Raw genomic sequence first — 20902 nt, forward strand, 5'->3', positions numbered from 1 at the left:
ATTATTGCATAAACAAAGTCAAAGTAAATTATTGTCAGACAGAACAACATTGTGTTTCAATTAAACAATCACATGCTTCAGTTAATATGTTCATACTCATTAACTCATTGGATCCTGACTACAAAATAGTGGAAGGTAGGTAGTCAGGGTAGATCTTACTATTCCCACCTTACAAATTAAAAAACTGAAGTTTTGTTGATTTGCCCAAGAGCTAGTAATAGATTTAGTAGAAATCCAGGTCTACCTCTACACTCTATGTGTATATAAATATCAACAAGTAGTGCTATAAAAACTGGAATTATTTATTACTCATTTGGACAAAACAGCATTTTAATTTCAAGTATCATATATAAAAATACCTGAAGGTTATTCTCAAAGCAGGTCAAGGTGTGATTAAATTGGTTGAGGAAGTATACTGTGCTATTTGATAATTCTTCACTTTTGTTCGTTAAACAATCTGTCAAGAAACCAAAAAAGCATATTGATATAACTCAAGCAGTAATTATATAGTCATTTATCTCTTAAGCTGTTACCTTCCGTTTTGCACTATTGTAAACCTCTGTTCAAATAAGCATGAAGTGTCTTCACACGTTAAGAGAATTTTCCAAATACATGAAACTTACCCCTTTCAGTTTCCGAAATATTTTTGTTAACATCATAACCATTTTCATGAAAATCTTAATCACATACTCTCCTCTCTTTGTAAAAACAATATATCAAATAAAATTGAAACTGATTTTTTGACAGTGCAAAGTCTTAATCATGAATATCAGTTATCAAATGCTGCCTTAATAGGAGTACTTCAGGCATAAGACCATTTATCTGCATTGATTTCAGCTAAATGTATACGCTTTTTGAACCTTTTCTGTGTTAAATTTAGTAGTTCTGGGTCTCTTCCATCTCCACTAGTAGGTCAGTTATTGCATCAAAGAGGGTAATTTTTAAAAATCTGCTCTTTCTAATCTATTGTGAGTTGGGAGACCAGAGAAACAAGCTGGTGATAATTTTGCATAAAATACTCATACAGGGACTACAAGTAATATCTGGAAATAAATACAATTGTTTCATATCTTTCTAAAAATCTCACATAAATGATATTCCTCTGCAACTTGCTACTCTCACTTAGTATTAGCTCAAATTAAATCCTTTGAATTATTTTATATGCATGAACATAGCATCTATCTATTGCCCCTCCTTGGATGAACCTATTCCTTATCCTTAGTTTGTGCTCTTATTCCTTATCCTCTCCCTGTGCTCTCAGATTACTCTCTGGGATCTAGGTTCAAGGGCTTAACATCACATCCTAGAACTCACGGTCAGCCATTTCAATCTCACGCTCCTAGAATCCTTGTCCTCTTTACGTTCCACATAACCACAAGTATTAATATTTTAAGCCTTCATTATCTTCCCAGGTGGCGCAGTGGTAAAGAATCTGCCTGCCAATACAGAAGCCTGGGTTGGGAAGATCCCCCGGAGTAGGAAATGACAACCCACTGCAGTATTCTTGCCTGGAAAATTCCATGGACAGAGGAGCCAGCGGGCTACAGTCCATGGAGTCACCAAGAGTCAGACACAACTGAGTGACTGAGCACGCACACAACTTTTCTCTATTCCCAACTGTAGTTGTTGAACGCTACTACAGAAAATTCTGAAGTTATAATGAGGGGACTCAATTCAAACTAATGTCAGATTCACAAAACAATTCTTGTAGATGCCCTGCCAATTATTCCACAAGAGATATTAAAATATTTTCTATTCTCTAGTACTCAACCATACTCTTGTTCCTCTTCCGTTCAACTGACAGCTGTACATTATACCCACTCAGGGCCATCTATTATTATCTTTCAACTGGGAGCAGATAGAAGGCTGTTGCAACTATCCAGGAGAAAAGAGGTAATGCAAACAAAAAGAAATCAATGGATAAGAGACAGATTGAATAAGTAGTGAAGAGTACCAGAATATGCCAACTCAAAATATGCCTTTTTGGGATATGGATTATTCTGAGCTAAAGGACTTTCAGAACCAAGAGATTCAGGAAAAACTAAGAACAGGGTTCAAGTTTTTATTTTGTAAATAAAATTTACACTTGTAAAGGAAATTTCCATTTGTAAAGATGTTTTCCTCTCCAGAGAAAGAAGAACTCATAACAACTAACTCTTCCCAATGGAGAAGGCTCTAACTTAAATCTACATAACAAATCTTACTAAGCAATCCTGTTTACCATATTTTACTGGTCACTTCCCCATAACTTGCCTCCTACATCCAGAAGGCCAAAATCCCTTTCCTCTGATTAGCCTAAGATGATATATAAACCCAAATTCTAACCATTTCTTTGAGTTCCTCATCACTGGGTGCTCCCACATGTACATGTGCAATGCACATGTTAATAAGCTTCTGCTTGCTTTTTCTTGTTACTCCATCTTTGGCCAGTCTAATTAAAGAGTTCCAATCAAAGAACCTAAAATGGGTGAAGGAAAAAAAAATTTTTTTCCCTCCCCTTGAGCAGACATTAGGATAAGACACACTATGCAATGTATTCACTATTACAAACAACAATCACTACAATGAAAGCTAACGTTAACTGAGTAGTTGCTATGTTCCAAGTGCCATGCCTGTACTTTAAACACATTCACTCAATTCTTACAACAATCTTATAAGGAAAGGTGGTGGTGGTGGTTTAGTTGCCAAGTCATGTCCAACTCTTTCAACTCCATAGACTATAGCCTGCCAGGCTCCTCTGTCCATGGGATTTCTCAGGCGAGAATACTGCAGTGGGTTGTCATTTCCTTTTTCAGGGAATGTTTCCAAGCCAGTGATAGAACTCACATCGTTGCAGGCAGTCTCCTGCATTTCAGGTGGATTCTTTATCATTGAGCCACCAGGGAAGCCATGAGGCAAGAACTTTTTAATATAAGGAACACTTTTTAAATAAGGTACAGAGGCTGACAGGAATTAAGGAAGTTGCCAAGGTCACGACCGATAAGTAAAAACCAAGAGTTGTTACTCAGTCTGATTCCTAAGCCTGCACTTTCAAATACCACAAACACAAAGTATTCACATCTACACTCTAAAAAATTAAAGTTTAATATGGGTAATTAATAAATACATACCTCCACTCCTCCATCCACCACCCATAGATTTCCCCATAGATTTTACACCATGCAGGGATTCAGGCAGTTGCTATCAACTGCTCAGTGCTGGCAACTGAGACGAAGCCTAAAACTGGTGAACAGGGCAACTAGTACATTAAGACTCCTTAATGCAAGCTGGAAAAAGACATTGCCTTTGGGTAGTTTACAAGAGTGCTTCTGCCTCCAGAAGCTGAGTTGGAATCCCGCTCCATTCACCTGCTCACATAGGCCAATAGTGTAGGACCTGGTCTGTACCTGGGGCCCTGCTGATGAACTCTACATTCTCTGCAGCTTTATCTTCTCGAGCATGTAAGTCCTGTTCTGATCATTCACCTTATCATTTGAAAATCTGAGGGATCACTTCACAAATTAGGAAACAGCCAGAGAAATACGATGATATACTGAGGATCATACATCAAGTCAGTAAGTTATTAAAATATAAAATATACTTGTCAGGCTCTTAATTAAGTTTATCTCAATTATACCATTTTTTCTTTACTATTTAAAAATGTTATTCTATTGGCTTTCAAAAAGTTTATACACTAAATTCTTTAAAAAAAATAACAACATAAGCCTCTCTTAATCTTGGTTTAACATCATCACAAAGTAGCCTTGAATCTTTTTACACATGAGGTAGAGTATATATAAATAAAAACAGCTACAAATGTGCATAATATTAGTATATGGGCTAATAAGATTGAAGTGGTTTACAGTTTTTGTAGTTGACATTTTGTAGGGAGGTAGAGGGAATAAAATTTCACCTACAACAATTATATATCTGTATATAATGAGCCATGTCATGGCAATGGACATGTATGATACAGGGGGTAGGTGTATACCCCTGTATTGCCGTTTAAAAGAGAGAGCAATGGCAATTTCTTCTATACAAAATACGTAACTAAGTAATTTCTTTATAAAAAGGTAATTTATAGAATAATGAAAAATAAAAACAAAAGAAAAAATAATTTAAAAAAAAGAAGCTTCTCTGAACAACAAAGAACTTAATTCCTCTTATTTTACTAACAGCCATTCCTTTTCATTTGAAATAATTTGAAAATTAAACTAAAGGCTAATATAGACCAGTCATCTTATTAAGTACTGCATTAATGCAGCACTATCAAAAATCTTTCAGTGATCATTAGTGATATTATAAAGCACAAAGGAGTTTACTTACATAATGAGATTAAAAATATCTTCATTATTAAAGAGCTCTGACTTTCTGATCTAAAACAAAGGAACTCCAGTGAAATTCCTTTTATCCTTTTGTAAGAATTGGGAACATACGGTTACAAGCAGTGAGAAGCTATATAGTTTAGAAATTAGTAAGTTAAGAAATATTAGTAATAATAAAGCTTCCTATAAGCACTATAAGTGAAGTGGTCATTATGAATTTTCCTCATCTCAGATAATCAATGAAGCCTCATCAAGGATAGATTAGCACAGTTTCTAGCTCAGTGAGGGCTCAGGCATCAGCTCAAGAGGCATTCTTAAAGGTGTTAAGGGTTCAAGTTAAGACCTTACATAGAAACCTACTAAATAACATAACAAGAATTATGTATCCATCTTTAGATAAAAGAATTTGACATCTGTTAGGACTTTGTATAAGGATCTCTGCTGTTTTTCATAACTAGTTTTATAGAGAAAAACAGGGACAATCACCAATTTCTGAAAAACAGGGTAAGCTTCAGAAAATATAGCATTAAAGTATGGCAACTTTTTACCTGAACAACATAATTAAGCTTAGTAAGTATGAACAAAGGATATCTAAAGTTATAAGATATAAATGTGAGTCTAATGCTTAGTATGCTACCATTTGGCTAAAATATGGGAAAGATGGGTTCCAATTAATTGACTTTCTTGTTCACTTTTTTTTTTTTTTAAGATTAATTTATTTTTGGCACTGCTCAGTCTTCATTTTGGAGTATGGCCTCTAGGGCACGCAGGCTTCAGGAGTTGCAGTGCTCACGCTTAGTTGCTCCGAGGCATGTGGCATCTTCCTGGACCAGGCCTGGAACCCTGGTTAACTATTAAGTTTTATTATTGATTTTTAAAGAATCAAGACAAAAAGTGAAGAGTGGCAGAATATGCCTTTCTAACATAGGCTTATCTGCTGTAAGGATTATTTCGAGCTGAAGGCACTTGGAAAACAGCCAATGCAGTGATAAGCTTTCTATGAATTCCCCCTTACCTGCCTCAAGACAGAGCTTCCAAAAGAAACTCAATTGTCATAAATCTCTTCTCCAGGAGTTTCATCAACTAGGGAAGATTTTCTCCTATCAGGGGAAAGGTGACCAATCGAACAGAATGGCGAGTCCAGAAATAAATTCCTGCATATATAGTCAACTACGGGCTTCCCTGGTAGCTCAGAGTTGAAAGGGGCTTCCCTGGTGTCTCAGCAGTAAAGAATCTGTCTGCAATGTGGGAGACCCCTGCAGTGCAGAGACTGGGGTTTGATCCTGGGTTGAGAAGATCCCCTGGAGAAGGAAGTGGCATCCCACTCCAGTATTCTTGCATGAGCTGAAAGTACAGAAAGAGTGGAATGGTGATTATCAAAGGGTGGTGGGTGGGGGTAAAGGGGGTGGTTGGTCAAAGGGTGCAAACCTCCAGTTGTATGACGAGACAAATTCTGGGGATCTAATGTACAGAATGGTGATTTTAGTTAGCAATACTGTATTGTATACTTGAAAGTTGCTAAGAGAATAAATTTTAAGTGTTCTTATCACACTCACACACACACACACACAATGGTAATCATGTGACACGATGGAGATGTTTGTTATCCAACACTATGGTGGTAATCATTCTGTAGTATATAATTGTATCAAATCAACACATTGTACAACTTAAATGTAAACAATGTTACATGTCAATTACATCTCAAAAAAAGTTGAAAAAGAAAAAAATAAAAAACAAAGTACCAAAACACTACCATAAAGCAAGTTATGGTCTCATCAAATCTGGTCACTCTACTAATTATCCAACTGTCATATGCATAAGATAACTAAGGATCTCAATAACCAGGCTATCCTTATGTCAACAATACACAGCTTTGAAATTGTGAAGAGAAATCCTTGATATATTTTCTTTACCTCTTAGCAGTCACTCTCTACAAAAATTAATTTTCATGTTATTTGTAATGTGAATTGGAAGAGTTGTATTAACATTTCTTTTGAATTTTAATGTCCCAAAACTCATTTCTAACAAAGACCAATATCATTTAAAGACACAGAAATTCTAAATATAAGATAGATGGTAGTGGTAATGGATGGCACTCTTTTTAAAATTTTTTTATTTTATATTGGAGTATAGAGATGGTTAGATAGCATCACTGACTCAATGGACATGAGTTTGAGCAAACTCTGGGAGACAGTGAAGGACAGGGAAGCAAAGTGTGCTGCAGTTCATGGGGTCGCAAAGAGACGGACATGACTTAATGACTGAACAACAACACAATGGTAGATTAACAATGTTGTTTTAGAATGGCACTCTCTTTTACTGAGTTTCTAGCCTTCCTTTCATCAAGTAATAATGGCAAAGACTAGGTACTAACCCACAGCTAGGTCAAATAGAAGGAAAGGTGATTTTTTAAACAATATTTTAGCTTTTACACTTTTAAATGTTTATATTTTTAATAGTTATTTTTAAAAACCCTAACACCCCCTTAAATTAACTTTAAAAGGTTTTAAACTATGTAATTATAGTTTTACATTTTCTTAGCATAGAAGATGAAAAAGGAATAGTCATTTTATATCAGAAGATACATGCCTACAAAATGGATCACATATTGGTTTAAGTTTCAGTTAAAAGCAAGTTTTAAAAACACATCAGTAATTTTTGTTCTTCCTTTGTAACTTTTTTCCTTCCCATTTTATCTTTTAGATGCCAAAAGGAATAGACTCCAGATTAGTTACCACTAAAGGCTGATGCTTTTGAACTGTGATGTTGGAGAAGACTCTTGAGAGTCCCTTGGACTGCAAGGAGATCCAACCAGTCCATTCTGAAGGAGATCAGCCCTGGGATTTCTTTGGAAGGAATGATGCTAAAGCTGAAACTCCAGTACTTTGGCCACCTCATGCGAAGAGTTGACTCATTGGAAAAGACTGATGCTGGGAGGGATTGGGGGCAGGAGGAGAAGGGGACGACAGAGGATGAGATGGCTGGATGGCATCACTGACTCGATGGATGTGAGTCTGGGTGAACTCCAGGAGTTGGTGATGGACAGGGAGGCCTGGCATGCTGCGATTCACGGGGTCACAAAGAGTCAGACACGACTGAGTGACTGAACTGAACTGAACTGAACTGAAAGGTCTCTATTGCTGGCATCCCTTATCAGCTCTATATTTGTAAATTTAATAACTAGATCACCACATAAAGTTAACTGAGATAAAAGGGATCATGGCTTGTATTTAACAATTTTATACAAACTCTGAGAAAACTGACCAGTGTTTTGTGTTTAAATAAAAAGGCAAATAATCTAGATTTTTGAATATTAATATTGCAGTTTTTATGTCTATACTATAGGGGAGGAAAAGTAATTTCCCCTCTACCCTTCTAAGTTCTCAGCTGGGACCCCTGTGACAAAAGTCAGATCAGTAGGAGAAAAACAAACAGAAGTTTGTTAACTTGTATATCTCACATATACATGGAAGATACAAAAGGAAATTGAGTAACTCAAAGAGGTAGTTTAGAATTTAGGCTTGAATATAATGTTCAGGTAAAAACAAAGAAAGATGGGTGTAGAGGAGGTCAGTGGTGAAGTGACTAGGAAAAGTAACATAAGCAAGTACAAGGTTATGCAGGTTTATGTCCCTGCTTTCTCCATTTACAAGATTTTCTTGTGATTTAAAGTCATCGTTTTCTTCCTGGTGTAGAGACGGAGACACTCTTATAAACAGAGATTTCCTTTATAAATATAAATTTCTAAACAAAATGGTTATTTCTACTCTGTTTTCAGAGCTTCTCCTGAGAAACAGTGTCTACTGTTTCTCAAAATAATAAGCTTGAAATAACCCTCACACCAAAGAGGCATATTTTGGGATAGCACATTTGGTCTCCTACAGTACAAAATGACAACATCCTAGGCAAACTTCTGTCTGATCAGACACAAATTCATTTAAAATTATAGTGTGACATGACTGCTTTCTTCCATTTTATTAAAAGTAAATATTCTTTGTATTCATTCTTTTACCTGTTTCTAAAGGCCAAATATTTAAAACAAACAATGACTGAATAGGTAACAAACAGATTGTTAAGTACAAGGTAAACAGAAGCCTGGGGCTTCCCAGGTGGCACTAGTGGTAAGAATCTGCCTGCCAATACAGGAGACACAAGAAACACGGGTTTGATCCCTAAGTCCACAAGATCGCCTGGAGAAGGGAATGGCACCCTGATCCGGTATTCTTGCCTGGAGAATCCCATGGACAGAGAGAGGAGCCTGGTGGGCTACAGTCCATGGGGTCGCAAAGAGTCAGATATGACTGAGTGACTTAGTATGAGTGTGTGCGCGTGCGCACACACATACACATGCACATACACACACACACAAACACAGAGAAGCCTATAGCATCATTTATAAAGAAAATGAGTGAGGATCTCACGAAATCAGTGGTTTAATAGATCTGGTTGCTAAAGATGTGATTGTCTCAGAACCTGATGCGTGATTCCTGATCATCGCTGAGGATTAACATTAGAAAATGTGCAGCTTTACTAAAGACATTCTTTTTCACATTATCTCCTTTTAATTTTATGTAGCATGATAGAAAAAAAAGAATATTTTACATTTCTGTTTTTAGTAAAAGACTAGGTTTTCTATAATATCAAACATGTACATAGCATAAACATTAAACTTTGTAGGGATAAAATGTATCTATATTTCTTAAAATGGAGACTGTGCAATGAATTTATCAAATAGCACTTAAAAAACAAAATTAGGCCTTAACTCATGAATACAGCCTTTTCTTAAAGCCTTTTGATTTTAGTTCCACACTCTTGATCTGTAATTCCTTTACACTTTCTGAGCCTTCATTCTACTTCACAGGGCTTATTGTGAAGTTCAAATGAGCCAAGTGTTATGAAATTGAGAAATATTATTTAACTGCTGACTTATTACTCACCTTCTTTAGCTCATTTTTCCCTTTCTTCAAATTTCTTTTCTCACTACTTTGTGAGAAAACACTATGTTGCTCAAGTAACAATGTCTTGTTAAATTTTGGTGAAAATTACAAAGTTTTTTGAACAATTCTTTAAAATTTTCAGAAAATGTTCATAATATCTTTATTGAGAGGATTTCAGAGAACATAATTATAAGTGTTTCCAGGTAATTCGGTATAGATTATTCATTTCTAGGTAAGATAATTATTTTAGAATGAATGCCCAAGGGAAAACTGCTGAGGAGTACAAATTTATAAAACTATTTTATTTCCATATAAAATACAGAATATAAACTATGATAAATTTTAAAATGTGAAACAATGAATGGAAGACAATTTTTATGGATGCATAATCTGGGAAAAGAAAATAGCCAATCTTTCTAATTACATCTAACATACAAATAATCACAGCAGATTTGGACCATCTGTCAAGTTTTTTTTAATTTTATGTATTTTTGACTAGGTATTAAATGCACATGGTATATAATCCAAAGGATACAAATGTAAGTAGAATGAAAATTAAGTCTTTCTTTCTTTTCTGCCCACCTAGCTATATAATTCTCCAACAGATGTCATACTTCTCTGCACCCTGCTTGGCCATACATTTTGGGCAAATTAATTTTAATTAGGGAGTAAACATTTCATTTTTTCTTCAGAAGTTCAATCAAGGAATATTTTCAAGATAGGATGCCTCATAGAAAAACAAACGCAAACAAAGGCACCCTAAGAATTTATTCTAAAGAGTTTTATACCTGCCATACTGAGTAAATATGCAGCAAAATGTTTTTTTCCTTTTTTAGAAAATAACTAGAGAAGAAAGCTTCTTTCAATTGGTAAATTCATTACAAAATACCTTTTAAAGAAAAGATGCTTTACCTCTCACATATATAAAGTAACATCAGGTCAAATTCTTAAAGAAATGGGAATATTAGACCACCTTACCTGTCTCCTGAGAAGCCTGTATGCAGGACAAGAAGCAACAGTTAGAACTGGACATGGAACAATGGATGGCTTCAAAATTGGGAAAGCAGTACATAAAGCCTGTATATTGTTACACTGTTTATTTAACTTGTATGCAGAGTACATCATGCAAAATGCTGGGATGACTCACAAGCTGGAATCAAGATGTCTGGGAGAAATATTAGCAACCTTAAATATGCAGATGATACCACTTTAATTGCAGAAAGTGAAAAGGAACTAAAGAGTCTCTTGATGAAGGTGAAAGAAAAGAGTGAAAAAGTTGGCTTAAAACTCAACATTCAAAAAACTAAGATCATGGCATCCAGTCCTATCACTTCATAACAAATAGATGGGGAAAAAGTGGAAACAGTAACAGATTTTATTTTCTTGGGCTCCAAAATCATTACGGACAGTGGCTGCAGCCATGAGATTAAAAGACACTTGCTCCTTGGAAAGAGAGCTATGACAAACCTAGACAGCATATTAAAAAGCAGAGACATCACTTTGCTGACAAAGGTCCGTATAGTCAAAGCTATGGTTTTTCTAGTAGTCATGTACAAATGTGAGAGCTGGACCAGAAAGAAGGCTGAGCGCCAAAAAATTGATACTTTTGAACTGTGGTGCTGGAGAAGGCTCTTGTGAGTCTCTTGGACAGCAAGGAGATCAAACCAGTTAATCTTAAAGGAAATAAACTCTGAATATTCATTGGAAGGACTGATGCTGAAGCTCCAATACTTTGGCCACCTGACACAAAGGGCCAACTCATTGGAAAAGACCTTGATGCTGGGAAAGATTGAGGGCAAGAGGAGAAGAGGGTGACAAAGGATGAGATGGTTGGATGGCATCACTGACTCAATGAACATGAGTTGAGCAAACTCAGGGAAATGGTAAAGAACAGGGAAGTCTGGCATGCTGCAGTTCATGGGGTCACAAAGACCCCATGGCTTAGCAACTGAACATCAGTCAAAAGAAGTGAACCCCAACATATACCCCATTTATTCTAATGAACTGATTTTAAATTATTTGCAATTAACATATTTTTTAGTTCAGTTGGTAAAGAATCTACCTGCAATGCAGGAGACCCCAATTTGATTCCTGTGTCAGGAAGATCTGTTGGAGAAGGGATAGGCTACCCACTCCAGTGTTCTTGAGCTTCCCTTGTGGCTCAGCTGGTAAAGAATCTACCTGCAATGCAGGAGACCTGGGTTTGATCCCTGGGTTGGGAAGATTCCCTGAAGAATTAAAAGCCTACCCATTCCAGTATTCTGGCCTAGAGAATTCCATGGACAATATAGTCCATGGGGTTGCAAAGAGTTGGACACGACTGAGAGACTTTCACTTAACTCACTTCATCTATCAATGGATTTTTGTGAAGGGCTTAATAATACTTAAAAACAGCTCTTCTGTTTATGTTAAACAAACTGTTCAATCATATTTATACTAAAAAGTTTTACTCCAAAAAGTAAAGATTTTGCCTTAAAAAAAAAAAGTTAGCTGTCAGCCAAGCCTCTGTTCAAATTACTAGAAAATCTGAATTAATAGAAACAAAATGAAAAGAGTTAATATCCAATATCCATGGTATACTACAAAGGAAAGAAACTTAGCAGGGAGTCTTTTTTCCATCGTCATATGAACTAAACAAAAAGACAAAGTCCTTAGAAAAGTTAAACTCCTTAATGACTTACAGGTACACAGATTTTTAATTCATTCTGTCCTTTCTATTTTTACAGCCCATGCCCTACTTCACATTTTCTTTGCCTCTTGCCTAAACCATTGTACATTTCCTCACTGGTCTCTCCCTTCCAGTGGGGTTCCACAGGAAAAAAAAAGGATTTTTACAGTTTAAAAACATTCAGAAAGTGCTAGGTTAAGTGATATTTGAAAATTTTTAACCTATAGTCCTCACTGACTTTAATATTCCATGTGTATTGTAAGTTCCCAAGATACTACAGTATATAACCACTTCATAGTACTATGCTGATGCTCTAAGCAGTATGAAAAATGTTGGCATAAGTGATAAACTACTATATAGGTCAAAGTCCTACTTTCCCTTTCCAAGTTCACCTCCCACTGTGCTTCCAGCATCCTGTAATGTCTATTACTGTTTTATATCTCTGTGCCTTTGTTCAGGATGCCTCTCTATCTGCAGTGTCCTTCCTCTTGTCTCTACTTACTGAAATCATGTCCAGTTATAAAGGTATAGGATCAAAAGGTACCTCCTCCTGGAAGTCACTTCAAATTCTTGTCAATCTGATTTTTTTCAATTTTCCCAAGAACTCTATGATGTTTTTGTAGCATTTATTGTCACCTTAGGTTATATTGTAACTAACTTTCTTCTTCACTAAATTATAAGGTATGGAAAATAAGAATTTCCTAATACATAGTTGGTTTTAAAAACACTTATGAATTGAAATAGTAACTTTAATTTTTCCAAAGAATGCCTGAAAATAAATCTCATTTCATTATACAAATACATACAAGCCCACAAACCTGATGGAACTGATGTTACCACCTCCCCCTACCACCATTTGACAGATTATTATAAACATCATAATTATTAAGTAGTTAACATTTGTGAACAGTAACTATATGCCAGGTACTGAGCTAAGAGCTGTATGCAATTTATTTCATTTAATCTTCAAAACTATCAGGTAAAGTAGGTTCCATTATTACCATGAATTTACAGGTGAGGAAACTGAAGCTCCAAGAGGCAAAATTATATGCCCAAGGTCTGACAGTAGTAGGTTAAGATAGAATAAGTTGCAGAGCTTAGAACAAGATTCAGATCTGATTGCAAAGCTCACTGTTAACTGCTACTCTTTGCTGCCTTTCAGTATTTGCCCAAGATGTTCTCACTAATAAACCATGATGCTAATCAAAATTCATTTAAATTTAGTAATAAAGAGTATTCAAAATTTTCAGAGTTCAAAATTCACTAAAGTAAAATCTGACATCTATACTATTGAAACACAACTTCAAAAATGAAAGTGAAAGAGTTACTTACTTGCACAATTTGCCTTCTGCCATGTGGAATTAAAAAACTCAGACAGAATCACAACTATTTGCATTCTATCTGCCATTAAAAGGCTTCTGGCACAACTATGACTCTCTGAAGAATTCTGTAACCAAACAAAAGAAAAAAATACAATCTGAGTATTCTTAGACTTCCCAAACAACAACCTGAGGCCCAAAAAACCTTATAAAAATAATTCATATTTATTATAAGCTTTTGGGGGCTTCCCAGGTGGCTCAGTGGTAAAGAATCTCCCTGTCAAAGCAGGAGATGCAGGTTTGATCCCTGGGTCAGGAAGATATCCTGGAGGAGGAAATGGCAACCCACTCCAGTATTCTTGCTTGGAAAATTCCATAGACAGAGGAGCCTGGCAGGCTATAGTCCATGGGGTCACAAAGAGTCTGACACAACTGAGCAATGGAGCACATATGCATTATAAGCATTTAATATTTTGTTATAATCAAATGACATCATTAATAATAACTGTAATAAAACAATAGCAGCTAACATTTATTGGTACCAGGTTCACTTACAAAGGAAGAAAATCTTTGCTTCTTAAATATTTGCTTCTATGGTACCATTTCAACTACTTAGGCCCACATATAATATTAATATACTTCTTATGAACAGGAAAATATTCTGGAAAGCTGTTCACCAAAATGTAGCAGTAGCTATCTCTAAATAATGGAAATAGAGGGGTTTTCATTTTCTCTTTTGCCTCTTTTACACTATCCAAACTTTTCTACAATGAACATATATTATTTATGCATTTTTAAAAATCTGGTGGGTAAATGATGACAAAACATTGTTTCATCTTCTGGGCAGTTTTGGCTCAAAATCTTAAAATCCACAAGAATGGATTTACACTATGTAAATGATAAATTCAAGTTCCTGAATTACTGGGTCCTTATCTATTTCCTTTCCTTTTTGCCACAAGCAAAGTTAAGTCTTGCTGACCCTTCATCCTTTCAGTTATTTAACTTCTATTATTTACCAGGCATTATAAGTCCCCTGGAGTTTTGGGGATAAGTTTTCCCTGATGGTCCAGAGGTTAAGAATCTGCTTTGCAATGCAGTTCAATCCCTAATCGGGGAACTAGAGCCTACATGCCTGTGGGCTGCTACTGAAGCCTGCATGCTCTGGAGCCTACAAGATACAACTAGAGATTCCATTTACTGCAACAAAAGATCTTACATGCTGCAACTAAGACACAACATAGCCAAATAAATAAATAAAATATTTTCTTAAAAAAAGAATCCTGGTGTATTGAGGGTACAAAGAGTGATAAGGCATGCCATCAACACTGGGCCTTCAAGAACCTCCCCAGAGACATACAGATAAGGAATTAGTGTGATGAGTAATAAATGAGAGAGTGTGCTAGCTCTAGAAAAGAACTGATCAGCCATGTGGGGTTAGAAAAGAGGGAAGTTGGGCTTAACAGCAGAAATCTTGCTTTAAAATATCTCTGAAGATCATTTTGGGATGATTACCCATTCTGTGGCTTAGTTTTGTTAACTCATTAAAAGATGCAACCTCGAATAATATATGTTAAAAGCCCCTTTCCTAGAATTGCTTTCAGAGCAATATCAGCTATAGCAGAAAATTTCAGGAAAGAAAATGAAACAATATTTTGTGATAATTTACCCATCAGATTAAAATGGAATGTGGCCTAAAGAGTCAGACAAACCTGAATTACTAGCTGGCAATCTCGGAAAGCTGAGGTAAACTCTATGAGGCCCAGTTTCATAATCACTGAGTCCTACAGGTACCGTATTAAATGAAACAGCATAGAAGAATCACTTAGCACACTGTCTGGCACCCAGTAAGTAACTGATATTTGCTATTTCACCTAGCTACCTGTTGCCAACAAAAGTGCTCTAGGTGGGTGTAGCTGGCTAAGTGTAACCTGTTACTTAAGAAGGAATTGGATGTAAGTGGATGATTGGCTATTTTAAAAGTCAATACAGAATAACCTGTATGAGTGGTCAGTGTGTGGAATAGTTCAGTTGAGGAAGACATCAATGTAGTTGGGAGAAATGAGGAGAGTTCATGGAGGAAGCAGGATTTGAACTAAGCCCAATACTAATAAAGGGGCAATATAGTGGTTAGGGCTCCACACTCAAACCCAGATTCAATCCCGGTTGGGGAACTAACATCCCACATGATGCATGTGTGCTAAGTCGCTTGCCATGTCTGACTCTGCGACCCATGGACTGTAGCTCACCAGGCTACTCTGTCTGTGGGATTCTCCAGGCAAGAATACTGGAGTGGGTTGCCATGCCCTTCCCTGGGGATCTTCCCAACCCAGGAATTGAACCCGTATCTCTTATGTTCCTGCATTGGCAGGCGGGTTCTTTACCACTAGTGGCACCTGGGAAGCCCAGGGAAAAGGGAAGAAAGGGGAAAAGGTTTTAAATGGAGTAAATAAAATGATCAAGGGGTGAAAGAAGGAATGACTATGTGGTATTCAGGGAGTATCCAGGAGGCCAATGGAAGGTACCACTATGAAAGTAGAGGTAGTAGAGGGAGAAGTCAGGGAAACTTTTTAAGATGTTTGAGAAAGATGGCCTGTCAAACAGAGTTTGGAGAGCATGGGTCTAGGTTACAATATGTATGGTGAGGCAGGAGACTAATTAGACTATTTCCATAGTTCATATATGATGAGAAAATGGTGGCAACCATGAGAATGGAAGGGAAATGATGAATAACCCCAGTGATGATGATGTACTTTTGAATACCTAGTGGTTCTAAATGCCCTAAATGTATAGCTCATTAAATCCTTGTAAAAACTCTATGAAATAGACAGACCATCCTTCTGGATTAAACCCAGCCACTTTCACTGCATGGGGCTCATGACATGGCACCTGCTCACTTTCTCAGGCTCAAATCACTAGTTTCCTCCTGGCTCACAGTGCTTTGAGTTCTTTCTAGTCCTTAAACACACCAGACTCTTGGAGTCTTTACACCTGCTACTTCTTTACATGTATATATTCTCCCCATTCTCCCACCCTCTCAAATTTTAGGTGTCTTTAACTATTCACCACTTCTATCTATTCCCAGCCTGAGTCCTGATCAGCACTCTTGTTACATGCTTTGGTGGCATCTGGGATTTTTTTCTTTGCAACACTTATATCACACCTGAACTAAATAATTACAATGATGTTTAATGTCTGTTTCCTCTATCAGACTATAAGCTCTTCTCATTCACAGATATATCCCTAGTAAGTACAACTACCCTGCACATCATAAGTATTCAAGAATTTTTCTGAATGAATAAGAACCAGTGCTGGAGAAGGAAATGGCAACCCACTCCAGTAATCTTGCCTGGGAAATCCCATGGACAGAGGAGCCTGGTGGGCCACAGTCTATGGGGTCCCAACAGTCAGACATGACTTAGCAACTAAACCACAAAGAAACAGTGTATTCTGATCTCTAATGAAAGACAGACATATTATATCATGTTGTGTTTCAATCTCCTCCTTCTATTCCTAAGATTTTGTAAATCTACACTAAAATTATGTTGAACACTTCCAGATACATATCCTCAATTACTAGCACCTTCATAAATATATACACATATCTATATGTCTATCTGGGCTTCCCAGGTGGCACTAGTGGTAAAGAACCTGCCTGCCAATGCAGCTGACATAGGAGATGTGGGTTTGATCCCTGGGTCGAGTAGATTCCCTCGAAGAGGAAATGACAACCCACTCCAGTATTCTTGCCTGGAGAACCCCATGGACAGAGGAGCCTGACAGACTATAGTCTATAGGGTCGCAAAGAGTCAGATACAACTGAAGTGACTTAGCACACAAACATATGTCTATCTATCTGCCTATATAAATTTTAAACGAACCAAGTAGAATAAGATAGAGATTAGCAATTCAGAATGGGAGGAGGAGAGGCAAAGCATCTTGGCAACCACTCTGATGATGGTGAACAGCTCAATGAAACTATATTCCTATCAGTTTAAACTAAAAGAAGAAAGTATGATTCAAGTAAGAAGGAATCCATTAATTCCATTATTCAGGTTTCACAAATCACAGTATTCTTTATCTTGAGATAATAAAACTATATTGAGTCCTTGACCTATTAATTCCAAGAGAAAGTGACTAGAAAATAGAATTCTCTTCAGATAACTATTACAGATAAATCAATCAGTTTGCTGCACCACAAAAATAGCGTGCTAATTTCTACCATTGATTCTTTTTCTCTTTACACTCTCCTCCTCTCTCGATCAATCCATGGACATGGATTCACACTAAAGAGTTGAGAAAGAATGTCTTGATAAAATTCTGCTTGTAGGTTTTCTCCGATAAGCACCCCCCCTCTTGCTCTCTTCCCTCCTTTAATTCAGCATCTTCACTCTTTTGTTCTAAAATCCTATTGTACAATTCGTAACATTCACATGGATGTTTTTTTCCTTTTAAAATTTTTCTCAATATAGATTAATTTTATTTCCCTAACTACACTGATAATTTTAAGTTTGAGCCTGGACTATCTCCTCCTTTTCCTTCAGTACCCTTTTACCTGTTCAATATTTAAGAATAGCATGTACTTGCTAATTAAACTGATTTAAATGAAAGACTTGAGTCAAAGAAAATACATTACTCTCCAGAAACAACTCCCTGCTGCACACACACAAAGGACAACTGATCATTTTAAGTTCACTCCTAAGAAATTCATACATATTTTTCCATATGTTCATTACTACACATAATGGCTCAATTCCCACACCCATCTGAAAAAGCCTACTAAACCCATGAAATACCCCCAGAAGTTCAGAAATCATGCTTTTGAGCTATGGCATCCAGCTCTACTGAGGAAAGGGGTGGATGAGTTGGGAGAGGAAATATAAATTGGGGAAAGGGTCTTTCTGCCTCTTGTTCTCTCTCCTCTGATCCTTTCACACAACAGTGAGGCAAGCCAGGTATGCAGGTCACTGGTAGAATCTGAGACACAAAGCAGAGGACACAGTTCATGCCACCCTTACATTGCCATGGGCAGTGGGGAACTCATGTGGAAATTCATACACAAATTGGCCCTTAATTGGCCCACAGAAGCCCATAACACTGTACCACCAGAGTTTGGGGTAATTTTTTAACCTCATCTTAATTCCACAGAAACTACACAAATGAGAAAAGTATTTGCTGCCTCAAGAGCTAAGCAGTGCAACACGATTCACAGTCATTCTGACCACAGAACAACTAACCCACTTACTGCTTAAATCTGTTATGATGCCTACATACCTGCTATAGTATGATAGCAAGGGACAAGTCTTGGGTGCTTTAAAATAATGGGGTATACACACACACACACACACACATACACACACACACACACACACATATATATCCCTGGCTATAGAGAAGGCAATGGTACCCCACTCCAGTACTCTTACCTGGAAAATCCCTTGGACGGAAGAGCCTGGTAGGCTATAGTCCATGGGGTCGCTAAGAGTTGGACACGACTGAGTGACTTCACTTTCACTTTTCACTTTCATGCATTGGAGAAGGAAATGGCAACCCACTCCAGTGTTCTTGCCTGGAGAATCCCAGGGACGGCGGAGCCTGGTGGGCTGCCATCTATGGGGTCGCACAGAGTCAGACACGACTGCCGCAACTTAGCAGCAGCATACCCAATAGAAGGATGCACGAAAATATTGCATGTAAGCCTAAACTTGCTTGAAAACTTACTCTTTACAGAAAGACTGAGCATAGAATTTATTTAATGCAAATAAATTCCCTATTTATATAAAAATGTATACTTATGTCAAGTAATATCAGGCTGACAAAGTAGGGGATGCAATGTCTAAATACGTCTAAATTCTGTCAAATCAACCATGATTTATGAAATAATTCCAATCATATTTTCATGAGACTTTTTTTTCTCAGTACAAGAGGAACTTTCCATTCCATAATCCCAATGTCATTCCTCATGTTGTTCCTTTAAAAGGGATATCCAGCTCATACCTCATGACTCCCACCAGCCTTGATACTAATCCTTTCCTAAGCTAAGCCCTATAAGGTACTTAGGAACAGGGACATGTCTCTGTGTCTTTCTTTTAATTAAGTGCCTCATAGCGTGTACCACATGACCAGAAGAGCTCTGAGTACCAAGACACGAGAGCAGCTTTACTATTTTGTAAAATTTTAGTTCCCATTTACTGAAAACTATCACTATGTGCCAGTTTTTTTTTTCTTTTATAAAATATTTATTTCCTTACTAGGCTGTGCCAGGTCTTAGTTGTAGCATGCAGGATCTTTTAATTGCGGCATGTGGGATCCTATTTCCTAAGCAGTGATCAAACTTGGGACCTCTGCATTGGAAGCTTTAAGGCTTAGCCACTGGACCACCAGGGAAGTCCCTGTACCTGTTTTCTACGAGTTCCTTTTATCTCCATCTTACACATGAGAAAACAGGCCCAGAGAATATAACTTGCTTAGAGTACACCTCTAATAAGAGAGAAGAAATGGTGTCCTAGCCAAATGCCTCCAGACTGTATTAATGACTAAAATGGCCTTTCATGCATTATCTCTTTTTTTATTCTTTTAACAGTCACATCTGGCAGCAGTTTTTCTCCATTTTACAGAGGAGGAAACTAAGACTCCAAGATAATTAATCTGAGGTCAAACTTCTAGAAAGTGGTGAATCTGAAACGGTTTGGCTACAAAGTTCAAGTTCCTCATCACCACCACACTGCAGTTTCTCCACTTCACCTGGGGTTTCAGGAAAAGAGTCCTTCCTGGGAACTGCAAGTGGAGAAAGGAAGAAGCTGTGGCAGAGTTGGGGCAAAGGGGTGAAGGAAAGGAAGAAAAGGTAGGGTTGGGGGGCAGAAGCCCCAAGAAAACTAGTCATACCTATCTGCAAATATGTACCGAAAGAGGCCCAACAGCAGCCATGGAGGCAAAAATCCAAACCTCAAGCCCTCCCTATACCACCACCCACTTTTCTGATGCCCCTAACTCCACTGCCCCAATCCAACCTCGTTTTCTCACAGATGGGGAAACTGAGGAGCCCCCCACCCCCGCCCCACCCCGAGTTAACTATCATTACATCCTCCTCACTTCCCAACAATCCACACCAGAGGTCCCGGGTGTGCTCTTCTACCCACCCCCACGGCTCGGCTGATGTTGTCCATCTTGTTGGCGACCTGTTGGAAGAGTGGGTAGCAGGTCTGACAAAGGCGCACCGGCCGGGCGCCGCGCACTAGACACCCGGTCAGCTCAGCACTGCTGTTGGCGAAGTCCAGCAGCAGCTCCCGGCACTCTGGATCCAGATCCGGCAAATCTGGGGGTAGTGACAGTGGCCCCATCCTTCCGCCCTGCAGCAGAGCCAGGGACAAGTCTTCCACCTCCAGCAACTGCTCCTCCGACAGGAGGTCGTGGAGGACCCTGTGGGGGCTGCTGCCCACGGAGAAGGTGCCCAGAGCCAGTCCCGACCACAGCAGCACCACCAACAGCAGCCGCAGCAGCAGCAATGATGACCTCCGCCGCTCGATGGTCCGGTTCGGGTCCATCGCGGTGTTCCACAACCCCCAAGGCGCAAACTGCCTCCTGTTCACTTCCAGTCGGGGCTGCGGATAGCAGCCGCTTCCGGCTTCCTCAGGCGCAGGCCGCTACCACGGTCACGAGGTGCGCGCGTCACGG

The 20902-nt window shown here is 38.0% G+C and overlaps 1 protein-coding gene across 1 annotated transcript in view; it reads right to left on the bottom strand.

Annotated features, from left to right (window-relative positions):
* The window catches only part of OSTM1 (osteoclastogenesis associated transmembrane protein 1), a 40859-nt gene extending 19989 nt beyond the window's left edge, over window positions 1-20870 (bottom strand). The window contains exons 1-3 of the mRNA XM_006075354.4: window positions 20368-20870; window positions 13245-13359; window positions 360-457 (exon numbers count right to left, since the gene is read on the bottom strand). Coding sequence (XP_006075416.1) covers window positions 360-457; window positions 13245-13359; window positions 20368-20772 — 618 coding nt within the window. The 5' untranslated portion in view covers window positions 20773-20870. The remainder of the gene's footprint in view (window positions 1-359; window positions 458-13244; window positions 13360-20367) is intronic.
* Between the last annotated feature and the right edge of the window lie 32 nt (window positions 20871-20902).

Source organism: Bubalus bubalis, chromosome 10, assembly GCF_019923935.1.
Source record: "Bubalus bubalis isolate 160015118507 breed Murrah chromosome 10, NDDB_SH_1, whole genome shotgun sequence".
Lineage (NCBI taxonomy): Eukaryota > Metazoa > Chordata > Mammalia > Artiodactyla > Bovidae > Bubalus > Bubalus bubalis.